The 14,407-nt window shown below is 61.3% G+C and overlaps 1 protein-coding gene across 2 annotated transcripts in view; it reads left to right on the top strand.

The window, feature by feature from the left end:
- The window catches only part of C2CD2 (C2 calcium dependent domain containing 2), a 52,677-nt gene extending 38,839 nt beyond the window's left edge, over window positions 1–13,838 (top strand). The window contains exons 12-14 of one of the 2 annotated variants that reach the window (XM_059164782.1): window positions 1,058–1,185; window positions 2,737–3,046; window positions 10,136–13,838. In XM_059164782.1, the coding sequence (XP_059020765.1) occupies window positions 1,058–1,185; window positions 2,737–3,046; window positions 10,136–10,398 (701 nt within the window). In that variant the 3' untranslated portion in view covers window positions 10,399–13,838. Of the gene's footprint in view, window positions 1–1,057; window positions 1,186–2,736; window positions 3,047–5,690; window positions 9,254–10,135 lie in introns of those variants that run through there. The other variant, XM_059164783.1, reaches the window with a different exon arrangement.
- The last annotated feature ends 569 nt before the right edge of the window (window positions 13,839–14,407 follow it).

The following is a 14,407-nucleotide window of genomic DNA, read 5'->3' as shown; positions in this document are numbered from 1 at the left end:
CTGTGGGCAGCGGAGCCGGCCTCTAGATCAGCTCCCCGGGCCGCCTGTGGCCACTGAACCCTTCTCACGCACCCCCAGCACCTGGACAGGGCTTTGAAGGACATCTCCGAGCCACCGGGCCTGGCCTGAGGTGTTGGGAACACAGTGCCGAGCTCCCCTGGGGAGTCCTCGCCAGCCTCCTCCTCACGAGTCTCTCCCTTCGTGCTGCGCAGTGGTCAGGCAGTGTGTGGCCGCGTGGGCCCTGACATGGAGCACCTGTTGTCCGTAGTCCAAGCTGAGACGGGCGACGCCCCTGCTAGCGTCCAGCCCTCCGATGGCCGTGTGCTTGCCTCTGCTCGAGCAGGAGCTGCCCCAGGGAAGGGACGGACGGGCATGAGCTGGGCGTCGGGGACCTTGGCCGTGCTGCCCCCTCCTGCAAGTTGCCTAACATCCCCCCACGTCTCAGGGACACACGCCTCACAGGGTGAGGGGTTGGGGACATGTAACACTGTGCTCTGAGCCCTTGGCAAGCCCCTGCTAGGTGTCCGGCCTCCCACAGGTGTTGGCCAGGTGCAGGGTACGGACCCCGGGAAGCCGCGGCCGTTGTGAGCGGGAGGGAAGGAGAGACTGCGTTGCCTCCCGAAGTTCAGAATCTTCTGAAAGGTCGGAGGGTTTTTGTGGGTGGGTCTTCCTGCTTTCGTTGGTCTCCGTCAACTCTAGGGAGGTCTGGCTGGCAGATATCTGAGGGCAGAGATCTGAGTAAGTCCACAGCAGCGAGTGCATGGAACCATCCAGAAGGAGCTATAGGCCGAGGGGGGTTCTGTGAGCCAGACCTGGCCCTGTTCGTAAACTCCTTGGAGCCTGACCTTGTGCCATGGTGTCCACACGGGCTCAGCCTACACAGGACCGAGGCTGCCGTGAGTGCTCACAGCCCGGGCCGGCCCACAGAGCTGCGCCCATTTGCTCTCTGGCCCTTTCCAGAGGAGACCTGGGGGCCTCGCCTGGGGCCCGTTTCCCTCAGCCCTGCAGGTCCGCAGGCTGGAGCGTAGCGCGCTCAGGGCTGCCTTCCCTCCCGCAGAGCTGCTGGTGCTGAACGGCTCGGACCCCGTGGCTGAAGTGGCCATCCGCCAGCTCAGCGAGTCCTCGAAGCTGAAGGTCAAGTCCCCGCGGAAGAAGAGCACCATCATCATATCAGGGATCTCCAAGGTGCGGCTCGCGTCCGCGCCCATATCCCTCCATGGCCAGGCTCCCTCTGTGCAGAAGGCGGCCGGAGCTCCCGGTGTCATCCAGGCGGCTCCCTGCTGAGGGCCAGCACCAGGGGTCACCCGTGTTTAGGCCGCTCCCCCTGTCACGGGGAAGCTGGTGGGTTCTGGCCCCGGGGGCTCAGGTTGGTGAGTGGCCGGTGAATCGTGTGAAAAACTATTGAGAGAGAGAGACTGGCCTGCCTGAGGCCTCCATCTGGGGACAGAGCTGTGACCCTCTTGCAGGCCGACATGTCCCTAAAGCACTGAAGGTGTTGGCCATGACTGTGCTTTTGCACACACCTGAGTCCGAGACGGACAGTCTAAGTGTCCCCCAGCCGCTCGTGTGCTCCCCGTGCCCGGTGCAGAGTCCGTGCTGGGCCCCACGCAGGCCGGGCCACCAGAGTGGGTAGCCCTGCAGGGCCGGGGGCCACGCGGGGGTCCCAAGTGGGTGATCGACATCTCCGAATGACCAAGAAGACTGTGGGCGAGGAAGGGGGCGCTGGAAGATGTGGTCGATGTGGGGGAGGGGGAGCAGGAAGGCTCCGAACCCAGAGGGCAGGGCAGGGCCTAGAGCGTAGGAGATGGTGGCCGTCTACCGCTCCTGCCCAGGTGGGTCACGGGAGGGGCCGGCGTGAGCTCCCGGTGCTGCCAATATACGCAAGGTCTCTGCCTGGCACCCGAGTGCCAACTGGGACAGCTCCCCCCCGCTGTTCCTGGGCGCACTTCCAGCGGCGGCCGGCAGGGGGCGGCATCAGGAGTCCGGAACCCCGTCCTCTCCCGTTCCCGGAGGCTGTATCTTGGACTCACTAGGAACCCACGGCTCTTTAATGGAATGTGTCCACCCCGCGGCAGTGACGAGGCTTCACGGAGGCTCAGATGGCCCCGTCCTCAGTCAGTGGGTGCTCCGCAAGCCGTGTGTGGCTGCCTGTGGTCAGGAAGCAGCCGGCCCGGGGAGCGCCCGCCCCTTGCAGTCACCTTCCCCCACCTCCAGCCCCCGCCCCGAGGGTTAGGGTAGCACCTGCACCTGTCTTCGGCACCAGGAGGTCACCTGTCTTCGGCACCAGGAGGTCACACACAGACTTCTCAGGCCGCCGTGTGCCTGCCGATGGGTTTCTGCGTGCGGGGAACAAACTCCTGTGGGAAGAAGTGTTCACAGACCAACCGAAGGGACAGCCCACTTCCTGTGCCTCCCGGTGTGCTGCGGGCCACTTGGGCAGAAGTGTCTCCCTCCCATGGGCACCCTGCCGGGGAAGGGTGTCTGCTTCCTCTGCACCCCTCACCTGTGACCTCAGGCTCCCCTCTGCAGGGAGGGGAAACCCTCAGTGGCTGCGTTTTAGTCCCTGTGAAACCCGCCCTGCCTCCTGGGGGAGCCGCGGGCCAGTGTCTTCTCACACTCTGGAATCACCCTCAGGCCCTCTGCACGGAGCTTTTCATCTCTTCCAAGCCCGGGGTTCCTTCTGTCTGTCCTTGCCGCCACCCCTCGTGCTGACTTCTTTCTTTTGTCCTGGGACAGACCTCACTCTCTCAGGACAATGCCGCCGCCCTAATGCTGGACTACTCGGCCTCCATGGACAGCGCCCGCCAGGAGGACACCCCGACCCTCGTGGGGGCGGCCGCTGCCTCCGCCCCGCTGCAGGAAGAGGCCTCCGCCCCAGCCCCGCCGGCCCCGGAGCCCCAGGAGGGCGAGCTAGACTCCTGGGACTTGGACAAGGAGTCCCAGACCTCGGCGTGGGGCAGCCAGGCCCCGCTGGACCCCGACGGGGACGAGCTGTCGGAGAGCTCCCTGAGTGTCTCAGAGCCAGGCACTGCCAAGAAGCATAAAGGTACCCGCACCCCCCACCCCCCGGCCCACCCGCTGGCTTTTCTCTCCTTCCCGTCTCCAAGCTAACCCTCAGTTCCCATCCCCACTTCCCCTCCCTCCGCTGCCAGGCTGCCCTGCCCTCGGCACCCTGCCCTCGGCGCCCCGCCCCAACAAGCAGGGGCGCCCCTGCCTGGAGCCGGTGGGCAGGCGGCATGTTCAGAATCCTTCCAACTCTGCCCGAGGGCAGCAGTTTCTGGTCATGCCTAAAGGTGCCCTGTCCTCTGTCGGCACTCTGCCATGCCCCCCCAAAGTAGAACCCTCTAGAACGTTTAGAGGGGGTCACCCAGCGACTCGGCACAAAGCCAGCAGACCCCGGGCTTCTGTGGCTGTGGAGACTGGCCCCTCTGCTCACCGTGCCTCAGGCTCGTCCCTCCAACTAAAACCCGGCCCGACCTCAGTGCTCGGACCTGCCGGGGTCCGAGGGGAGAGACGTTCCCCGGGAAAGGAAGCGGTTAACTTGCCGTGTGTGTGTAGTGACCGGTCGTCCTGTCCTGAGGATGACCCGTTGTTCTCTGGGAGCACCACATCGAAGCTTTGCATTTGTAGACTTTGTCCGTGTGTGTGCTTGACTTGTGCTCTCGCACGACAGTCCCCCTCGAGGCCCCTTTTGAGGCGAGACAGTCCATGGCTCGGGGGCCATTCTGGGTGGGGGGGTCAGGGAGGGTCAAGCCTCCTGGGCCTCGGCTCCTCTGCGTGAGGCTGTGCCCACCTCCCAGGCAGGAACAAGGCGATCCTAGTGCAGACACAGGACGGGGACAGACGCAGGCGCCTGGTCCCAGCTGGGCGTCGTGGCTGCTGCTCAGTGGGAAGTCCTCACCCCTCCCCTCCTGGCCCCCGAGAATGCAGACTGGAGGCGTCTCGTCACTCCCGAGGTCGGGAAGCCTGGGGAGCAGCTCTGCGGCTGCCTCGCTCTGCCCCTCTCCTCTTGCCGCCACGGACCAGGGGTTCTCAAACTGGGTGACCGTGCGCCCCCGGCCCGTTGCCCCCAGGGGACACAGCTGTGTCCTGAGGCCATTCCATCGGTCACAGCTGGGGGCTGGGGTGCTGCTACGCAGCCTGCAGGATGGCCTGGCACATGGTGGCCCATGTCCCTGGGGCTGAGGTTGAGGACTCTGCAGGGGGGTCTGCTCCATGGGGGTCCACGTGAGCCATACCCTTGCTGAAGCAGAGAGGGCACAGATGGGGACCCGCTGGAAGTTAGAGGGAAGAGGTCAGGATCTCTAGGCCACGCAACAGAGATCAGACCGTGGGCCTCTGTCCACCTGCTGGCCCGAGCCGGAGTGACCGTGCGTGCACCTCTGGCGGCTCCCTTGTCCCGGTTCAGAAGGGGCAGCCCAGGTGATGGGAAAGGCGGCCCGGCTGCAGGTCCACAGGGCGGCCCACACGCCCCCGCCCCCTGCCAGCCTGGTCTGGGGGCCAGCACCGCCCCAGGGAGCTCCTCTAGCCCCGAGGAAGCAGTGTGCGCTGGGCAGAGCGGAAGACGGGTGCAGGGCGGGCGCCCCTTCCTCCTCCTGACGGCCAACAGTCCAGCAGCCTCCAGCCTGCCCTCCTGCCTTCACTGAGAGGCCGCGCCTCGCTGCCCCTGAGTCCATCCAGAGAGCCCCGTTCCTTCCTCCCTGGCTTCTTCCTTCTGCTCCTCCGCTTTTCCTTCCAGAGAGTTCTTTGCCGTGGGTTTCCATCCTGGCTGTGCCACGGCCATGCTTCTCCTTTCCCGTCCCTGGCCAGGGGGAGGGCACCCCTGCAAAAGGGGCACTCGGGGGGGCCCTGGGTCCTGACAGGTGTGCTTGATGCTCTCCCGGAGCCTGGGCCCCGGGGCCACGTGGCATGCGGTGGCGACAGTGGTGTCGCTGACCCTGCCGGTGCCGCAGATCCACAAAGGGATGGACTGAGCAGCATTTCTCAATGTGCTTCTATTCCGGGGTTTTCAGAGAGGCCCGGACCCTGCGCCTCTAGATGTCAGAACGGCGGGCGATTACGGGTGGCAGGTGCCCACTTGTTCTTGTACCCGGGCTTTTTACTTCCTGCCTGGGGCCCGACAGAGCGGCTGTGGGGGGCCTTCTCTCCTTTTTAAACTGAAGCTCATTTGCTGGCCGGAGACCCACGCGGGCCGCCCTGTCCCAGCGGGCGTTCCCGCAGGTCCCCGGAACGGCCGGCGTGTGGAGAAGCCTGCGATTTCGCTGGTTGGACACACGCGTTCCCCTGAGGCCGCAGCCAACACAGGAAGTCCAGTCCTCAGATCTGGGCTTATTTTTAGCGTCACCAAGTGTCCGTGCGGTCGCACGGCAAGGGGCAGGCCCGGAACGGGACTGTGGACTTGGGGGTGGTTAGGACGGGAGAGTCCGTGTCGTGTGGACTTTACCGTAAGGAAGAGCAAAACGATGGATGAAACTTTGACAGATATTAAGGAGTGAAAAAACAAAACCAGACAAAACCCAACTCCCCAGCCCCCAAGCCCGGCCAGATGTCCTGCCCCGTAGCGTCACCTGCGCACGGGCACGCGCCCCGGGACTCCCTGCCCGTCCCCCTCGTGTGGCTCCTGCGTACTTTTCTTTTAACCTCTGACCTCTTCCTTCCCGTCATCTCGTGCTCATTCCCTTTAACTTAAGAGGATCGCTATGCCAACCAGAATTAATTGCCTACACAGTAAGTTACTTTTGTCTTATTGTTATTTATTTATTTATTTATTTTAAAATCTGATGACAGCCTTGCCGTGAGAAAAGCCTCTTTGCAAGAGCAGGAAGCAGATCCCCTGCCCTTGCTTTCCTGTCCCTTTGCAGCGTGACCTGCCTGAGCTGCTGGTTTCCCTGTCTTCCTCTTCAGACATGCCCTGGTCCCATTAGTGTAGCTCCTGCGCCTCGGGGGTCGGGGCGCTGTCCCTGGCTCAGCTCAGGGGACAGCCAGCCTCACGCCCGGTCGAGTGCCCACACACCGTTCCCTTCGCCAGGCCCTGGTTCTAACAAGCGGTCCCTTTTCTACACGTACGGTCTATGGTTTGGCTTGACTCCCGGAGCTGTTCTGCGGGCAGCAAGCTACAAGGTGCCCAGTGACTCTGGTCACTGTCCTCCGACCTCTCCGACAGATTCTCCGGTGACCCGTTCATGTCTGTTAGGGTCGGTGGAGGCAAATGAGAATAAATTTGCAGATATCTGCTATACAAAGCTCCCATTTAGAGGAATTATTTTTCATATTTTTCCTATTTGTTTATTCTTTAGCCCATTTGTGATTTTTTTCTTAAACCTTGCTAGAACCAGGGGAAGATTTCTTTTTTTCTCCTCTGTCCCCCATTTAGACGTTGGGGCTGTTTGTTTCAAATTCCACGAACCTCCTCTCCAGATCTTACCTGCAGGAGCCTCGAAGGCTCAGGTCTGGGCGGGCGAGGTCGGATTCTCGCTCGCGCCTGCTAGAGCGGCCGAGACGGTCTGGAACTCGCTCTGTAAAACCTGGAGCGCTCCAGCCCCTCCTGCTCAGGCCCTGAGACCGTCCCCATCCACAAAGGTGACAGACTCTGGGGGCCCAGAGGCAAGGGTGACGTTCCAAACTGTTAGTTACCATCTTAGCTAGAGTTCTCTAGACAGAACCACAGGTGCTACGTTTCAGGGAAGCGGCTCACACCATCCTGGGTCTGTCTGAAATCTGCGGGGCGGGCCGGCCAGCTGGACAGACTGCTGTCTTCTCCCCGAGGGAGCCCTGGGCGTTGGCTCTCAAGGCGCTGAGCCGATGGTGTGAAGGCCAAGCATGCCATCCAGGGTGACGTGCTCTGGGCCGGGACAGGCGGAGGCACGGTTAACCTCTCCTCTCCCGAGTGCCCTCGCGGGACAGATGAGTGTTGGACTCAGTCACCGGGCACGCTGGACAGGCAGACGCCGGGGACTGAGCAGCACGGTCCCGGGGCGCTGAGGAAGCTCCGTTCCCTGTCCCTTCCCAGCTGACAGGGGTGTGTGCTGGCATGTCTGTCCTTGACCCCCACACCTCCACGGAGTGGCAGGTCTGTGTCCCCTCCGTGGCCTTGTTCTTCTGGCTCTACTTCCCCCAAAGGTCACTGTGATTCGTGCCCCAGATCTAAACGATCTTAACATTTTTATCTGGAAAGGGGAAAGGCATGACTTCATTCACGCTAGTCATTCTTCACGTTTGAGGAATTAAGCTGTGGGTCTGGGAGGGAGTTGCGTCCTGTCTTACACGCGCTACCAGCACGTCAAGACTGACAGCGTTCCAGAAAGCCCATCCACATCCGTGCTGGAGTGCAGGGCTGTGCTCTGGGATGCTCTGAGGACCGAGACTCATCCCACTCCCAGGGAGGCTCCCCGGTGACCGCCCATGCAGGTGTCCTTGACCAGACACCTGCTCGCCCCGTCCCCTGCCAGCTCAGACAGCAGGTCTCACGCACAGAGGGGAGCCATGCAGGAGCACACGGGCTTTCTGCCCTGGGGCCCTTGCTCGCGGGGCCCGGCACATGACTGCCAGGAGTAAGATCTCCCTCAGACACCCCTCGGAGGCAGGCGCAGGGCTCCAGCCTACAGATCTGCAAACCTCAGCCCCTCCTTTCACACGACCCCTCCATCCGAGGCGGTGGTGGTGTCCCCGTAGAAGCCATGACAAGTCATGTCAAGTTATGGGACATCCCCTGGCTCTTGTATGAATATGGAACAGTCAAATTTACCCAAACTGTGGACCTGCTCGGAGAGCCTGCGTGGGGACGGAAGTGCGGCAGGCAGCGCGTTACAGGCCCCACCATGGGACGTGTGGGAACAGACCTTAGCTTGTGGGACAGACCGCAGCGGGCATGAGCGTTTCTAGTCCGTACGGCACACGGGTCTGCCCACTGTCCTGACTTTATTCACAGCCTAGAAGTCCCTGATAATTCATCTAAATATGGCAAGAATTTGAGTTTTAGTCATTTCAATCTTGAAGTTTTTTTTTATTATTAGAGCAAGTCATGCCTGCAAGTCCGCGGGGACCGGCAGAAGGAGAGAGAATCCCGAGCAGGCTCCCCCCACTTAGCACAGAGCCCGATGCTGGGCTCGATCCCATGACCTCCAGATCATGACCCGAGCCAAAACCAGGAGTCGGATGCTTAACCAACTGAGCCATCCAGCGCCCCAAGTGCAGTTTCATTTAAAGAGTGAAAGTGACGGCTTAGAAACGTGTAGATTCCCTTTCTAGAGAGCTGTGAACACAGCTGCCTCCTGGCCCTCTCCGTGCTCTGGTTTTCCCCTGAATCTGGGGCGGACCGTGCTTCCCGGCAGCCAGATGCTGGTCTCTCCCGCTGCACACAGCCTTGTGCTCAGAAACGGACAGTGTCCCGGCTCCGGAGGCCAGAAGTCCAGGGGCCTCCTGCCGGCGACGACGGAGACTCTGCTCCGGGCTCTCCCCAGGTGTCCGGTGTCCGCTGGCGCTCTTGCCCTCCCCTGGCTGGTCAAGCGTGACCCCATCCCTGCCTCCATGGGCGCTCTCCCCGCGGGCACCCCTGCGTCCACAGTTCTCTGAGTAAGGACACGTCCTGTTGGTGGAGCGCCCGCCTGGATTTACTGTTGATGAATCCCCTCTGTTGTCTCGGTGGGGTCTCAGGACCCCAACCCACAAATTCCAGAGGGACATGATCAACCCAGAACAGCACCTGCGCTAACACCCAGCTCCTGGCTGCAGACCCCCGCCCAACTTTCAGGGCACGGACCCCTGGAGTGGGCTCTGGAGACGCGGTCCCCGGGACCGCCCCATCCCTGCTGGACCTCCCTGCCTTCCTCTCCTGTTTTGTGGGGACCCCTTATCTATATGCCCTTCGGGGACCCCAAGCTGAGCCTAAAGTAGGTTCCTGCAGCTCAGAATCAACGTCCTGGGCCTCAGTGACCCCAGGTAACCCGGTCGGGCTGGAGCCCTTCCCAGTGCCTGGGGCATCCGACAGGCTGGGGAATAAACCAGTCGACGCGAGGGCCCCTGCCCCACCGGCTGCGCTGCAGCGTCAAATCCAGCCGGTGCTGGTGACCGGTGGCGTCATGGCCCCCAGCAGGGGATTTTTCGGGACACAGGCCACTTCTTACGGGGATGGGACCGGCTCTAGGAACAGACCCTCGTGGCCCCCAGATGTAGCGCAGCAGGCTCGTGGCGAGGTAGAGCCATGGACACGCCTGTCGTCCCCTTCGTGCGCCTCCCCTGCCTGCTGTCCTGGAAACCCCTGTCCTGGAAACCCCTGCACACGCCCCCTCCCCCCCCCCCCCCGTTAGATCCTTGTACACACGTCTGGGTAAGAGGCTGTTTGCTTATATCCAAAGAGAGGGTGGTGGGGGGGAGACCTTTTCAGTACTTTGACCAGGTGACATTGGGCCTCTGCCTCTGGGCTCCGGAGCTCTGGGGTGCGCCCAGAGCGGAAGGATGCCCGTCCTCGGTGCTAGCTCCCGCGAGCGGCCACTTGAGGTCACGGGCTGAATGCTCTGATGTGCTGACTGTTCCAAGTGCACACACGGGGCTGGGCCTGATTCCACCGCTGCCCACTCGCATTCCACACGGAAGAGCCGGCAGATGTCCCTCGGGGTCCCTCCCAAACACTCAAGTATCTGTTGGCTTGAGCGCAAGAATAACAAATTGCCAACGAGCTGAAGAGCCCCTCACCCCGACGGCCAGATGGCCTGTCCAAAGCCACCGGCACCGACACGCGGGCGCGATGACTTCCAGGCTGGTGGAAAGGTGATCTGACCCCTGCTGGGGTTTCCATAGCAGGGCTGTCTTTTCTGGGGGTGGGGGCCGGGGGACCCGAGGGGGACAGCCCACCGCCATCAGTCTTGCCTAGGAGGCCATGGAGAGAGAGGCCTCCCCGGGTTGCACCTGACCAGCTCATGGCTTCTGGGCTCAGAGTCTGTCCATCCTGAAAACTCTGGGGTTTGGTCCAGGCCAGGTTCCAGCAGCTTCTCCCGGGTGGCTAGAGCGACTGCACGGTCAAGTCAGAAACCGCTCTTACCAGAGCCGCTCAGATGTCCCTGTTTGTTTTCATCTTGCTCGAGTGGTCCCCGCGCTCCCGCCGCAGCCCACCTCACCGGCCCCTGTGCTTCCCCTGCAGGAGGGATTTTAAGAAAAGGCGCAAAGCTGTTCTTCCGCCGGCGACAGCAACAGAAAGACCCCAGCATGAGCCAGTCGCACAATGACCTCGTGTTCCTGCAGCAGCCAGAGGGGCCCCGGAGGAAGGGGGTGACACTCTCCAGGATCCTGAACAAGAAGCTGCTCTCCAGACACAGAAGCAAGAGTGCCATGAACGGGCCTCCGGCAGACCCCGCGGCCGGCCCCCTGTCTCACCAGGACGCGGGGAGATGCGGGCCCCCCTAACCACCCGCCAGGACATCTGCACACTGTCAGATGGCCGCCTGGTCTGGCTGGGGTAAAGGGGAACGGAACCCCGAGTTCCTGGCCAGGAGGCTTCCCCCAGAGACACCTGACAAAGTCCGATTTGCCCCCAGATGCCCAGGGAGACCCAAAGCTCTGCTCCCACCCAAGAGCGGAAGTTAAACGCGAGAAGATTTACGTTAGGAACTAAAGAACGTCCTGTGATGGACGGAGATGGGGCGGCTGCGGGGGACTCGGTCTTACCCCCGCTGCTGCGCTCGGACACCTTGGGTCCGCACCTGGACCACATCCCAAAGAGGAGGTGTCCCCCTGTGCTGTCACTGGGAATAGAATGGATGAGTCAAGTCACCTGTCCTCGAGGGCGGCTCGGCATCACGGTGCGGCCGGCCCTGAGTACGGAGAGGTGGGACCGAGGCAGCATTTGGGGTCCGCAGGGAAATCACGGCGGCGATGAGGACACTGTGACACAGGAAGAGGAGAGCTGCCTTTGGGATCAGCCATAGAGCCTGAAACCACATGCAAACACTAAATTCTGCACACCTTACGCGAGCGCTCCTGGTGTTTACTCTGAGCCCATTTGCAAGCGGGGAGCTAGCAATCCCTGTGTGGTTTTACGTGTCCCTCTCTAGTGTTGAAAGTGCTGGGGGGGAGGGGGCTCTCCAGGGAGGCTGGGAGCAGTCAGTGACCGCCAGCTCCACGGCGACCGCACACGCACAACACACGCGCACGCATGCACACACACGGTTTCTCTTCCCTCCACGGCCAGTTTTCCAAAGCGCTCTGCTTCCTGCCAATGGCGGAAGCAGAGCACTTCTAGGACAAGAGAGGAAGCTGTCGTATGTCTCAGGAGTCTTCAGGGTAGAAGTTTCATAACAAACAAACAAACGTTGCGTCCCAGTCCTCTGGGGAGCTCTCCAGATTGCTGCCATGAACGGTGCGACGTGCGACGCACGTTCTGGTCCTTGTTTTGGTTTCCCGTGGGGGGGGAGAAGATAAAGGCAGCCCACCACTTGCATATCTCTGTGTACCCCTCAAGCATGGTCCTTGTCTGTCTGCCCGTCCGTGTGTCTGCGCCGCCGGCCCATCCGTCCAAAGGGGTCACTACCAGGGGACAAGCTTGTCAGGGCCGTGGCCGCTCCTGCGAAACATCGTATGGTTTAACAAGGTTCGCTTTCTTCCTGCGAGATTTCCAAGGCTGTCGTGAAGGCTGACCTCTGTCCCGGATAGGAACCAGGGGGGGCTCCTCCCCACACTCCTCCCCTCTTTCAGGGGTAACAGAGCCACTGCCAATCAAAACCTTCCTGAAAACCCAGATTACGGAACTTTTCTTCCTTTTCCTTGAGAGCGAGATTATAGAACCACATGAAGGCTGTTACTTGGAAATGCACTCAGAAAGCCTCCGGTGTCCCAGGAGTTACCAGGGGACTGTAAAATGAGTTTTTATAGGGGACATTCTGGTTTTTGTCAGCATGAAATGGCACGGGGGACTCCAACATGTCGCCGTACCAAGTCCGTCCTCGCAGGCCGGTGGTCACTACTTGTCTCTTTGGAACACACCCGGTCACTCTGTTCAGTCTTACCGGGAGGATTGCCGCCTGTCCTCCCCCGGTTGCACGCCCTTGGGATAGTCAAGAATTCTCAGAGGATGTTATGTGTCTGACTTCCAGGCACAGGTCAGAAGTTCTTAGCACAGTTTTTTGAAGTTCAGATCGGCTCAGTTTAGTCAATGTGATTGTATCGGAGTTTTACGCTGGCACTTTCTTGCGCTCAAAGAAAAACCCGTCTCAGGCATTCCCATTCCTGACTGAGCCCAGGAGCGTTTGTTCAGCGTTTCATCCTTTTGCCAAAGGCTCTTGTTTTCTCAACTTCCCGGTGACTTGAGGCCTCTTCTGGGTCCCGGCTGAGTGACAGGTGGGCTGCCTCTGTTCCGCGAGCGATGCAGGACCGTAGCGTGAGAGGTGCAGAGCAGTAAGGAGCTGCGTGTTTCCGTGTGTGTGTCGGGTACCCGTCAGGAGCCCCGTACCTCTAAGCAAGATCAGGAGCCCCTCCTCGAGACGTGCACACGTTTTCTCCGTCTGAGGGCCTTTCCTGAACTCGCAGGACACTTGAGAGAGCACAGAAGGGCGCGGGAACAGAGCCCCGTGAGAAAATGGGCCGTGTTGATACTGTGAATGCTGCTTTCCTGGCCGTTTAGCCGGGCCTGTGCTTTTCCGGTGTCGGTATTTACGTGTAAGGAAATGGGAAGGTTACGCGTCAATGAAGGTGACATACACCGAATGCTAAACGTACCGACCGGAAGTCACCTCATTCCCTTGCCTTTCCTTATGCTTTAGTGGCGCGGGGGCTCCCAGTTCCATGTGTGGCTCCTGATATTGTTGCAGACTCGTGTTTCAGAGCGAGTTCGCGCACACGCGAACGGGAACGTGTCTGTCTGGAAGCGGGTGCTCACATTGGTCGTGAGCTGGGGCACTGCCCTGCGTTCAGGGACGTCCCGTGTTTGCAGAGGAACGAGTGGGAGCCTGCGTGTGTGTGTGTGCGTGTGTGTTCACAGTGCAGCAGTAACAAAAGCGCCGATCTCACTGTCCCGACGGAACCGCTGTGAAGACGACGGTGCAGACAGAGCACTTTATGTAAATCCACCCCCAAGTTTAAGCTTAAAAGCAGCCCTTGATGCCTCCTGAGAGCTCTGGGGCTGGTCGCAGGCCGCCAGCCACAAGGGAGGTGCCCGTCTCGGCGCTGATTGGTTCTTCTGGCTGCCTCTGTGGAAGACGGTTGCGAGTTTTCTTCTCGAGCAGGAAGGGACTCGTTCACGTCCGTGGCTGGCAGCAGCCGCCGGGGTTCTCCTGGCAAGAGCCTCCCAGTCCTGACACCTCAGGGCACAAGCTGGGGCCCCTGGAGGACAGAACGTGGATGTCCGCTGGGTGGAAACCAGTCTTGCGCTGGCGTAGACCCCGACGCCGGGCCCTCCCACCCCGGCCCCACGCCTGCTCGGGCCCTATGACCAAAGCACGTGGCACGGACACACAGGTGCTGCTACGTTCTGCAAAGCAAACTCAGGTCCCCTCCTGGCCCCCCTCCTCGCGTTATTGTCCCACGTGACAGGAGGCCTCCGGCGGACGTCGACCTGCCCAGTTCGCCCAGCTTCCAGCTGCTCCGAGACGTACCATTTACACGTCAGTCTTGTAGACCCCCTCCCCCAAGGTCACATCAAAGCTGCATTTTTTAAAAAGAAAACGAAAGGTCTTCCAGGTGTGTGGCAAGGTCTGGCTTGACGCTCAGTGTGGTGACGAACGTGCCGGACGGTGACCGTACTCCTCAGTAGCTCTGTCAACACGGGTCCCTGTCCCGCCCCAAACTGTGGGAGACGTGGCTGGGATGTACACAGTCTTTGAAAGAAATAAACGTGCACTTGGGACACGAAACACCGCCTTGTGTTTGCTGAGCCCTGGGCTGTCCCTCAGGGCCTGCGTCTGTCCCAGGTCCCGGATCCCGGTCCATCTGCTCCGTGGTGCTCGGTGGTCGGCCGGCGTGTGGGCCCGCCGTGGTCAGCGGCGTGGAGGAGGAGGTGTGGCCGCTGCCACTTGCTCTGTTCTCGGCAGACGCCCTTCCTCGCGTCCTCCTGCCGTACTGGCATCGTTTTGGGCCCGGGGCCACACCCATTTACTAGAAAGTCAACGTTTCCAGGGGCCCCCGGGGTCATGGTGCATGGGGGGTGCTATCAGTCAGGGTCAGCCTGGCCAGGGTCCTCCCGCGGTGCAAGCTGGCGAGAGATGCCTCTGCGTGACCCCTGGCGATCTTCTGAGGGGCACTGTCCTCTAGGAGGTCATCTTTTTAATATGTCCCTCAGCTCCCGGTCAATGTCCGCTGCCGGGGTGGCCCGTGGAGGGTGGCATGGAATGGGCTCCCACGTGGGCTCAGCTGAGCCGATCCCCGGTGTCTCGCTGGTGCAGGGCTTGTGCTGGTTCCTGGTGGGGTGGGGGGGAGGGCAGGG

The sequence above is a fragment of the Mustela lutreola genome, chromosome 2 (assembly GCF_030435805.1).
Source record: "Mustela lutreola isolate mMusLut2 chromosome 2, mMusLut2.pri, whole genome shotgun sequence".
Lineage (NCBI taxonomy): Eukaryota > Metazoa > Chordata > Mammalia > Carnivora > Mustelidae > Mustela > Mustela lutreola.
The sequence above is the reverse complement of the archived record's forward strand: the minus strand, read 5'-3'. Positions and strand labels throughout refer to the sequence as shown.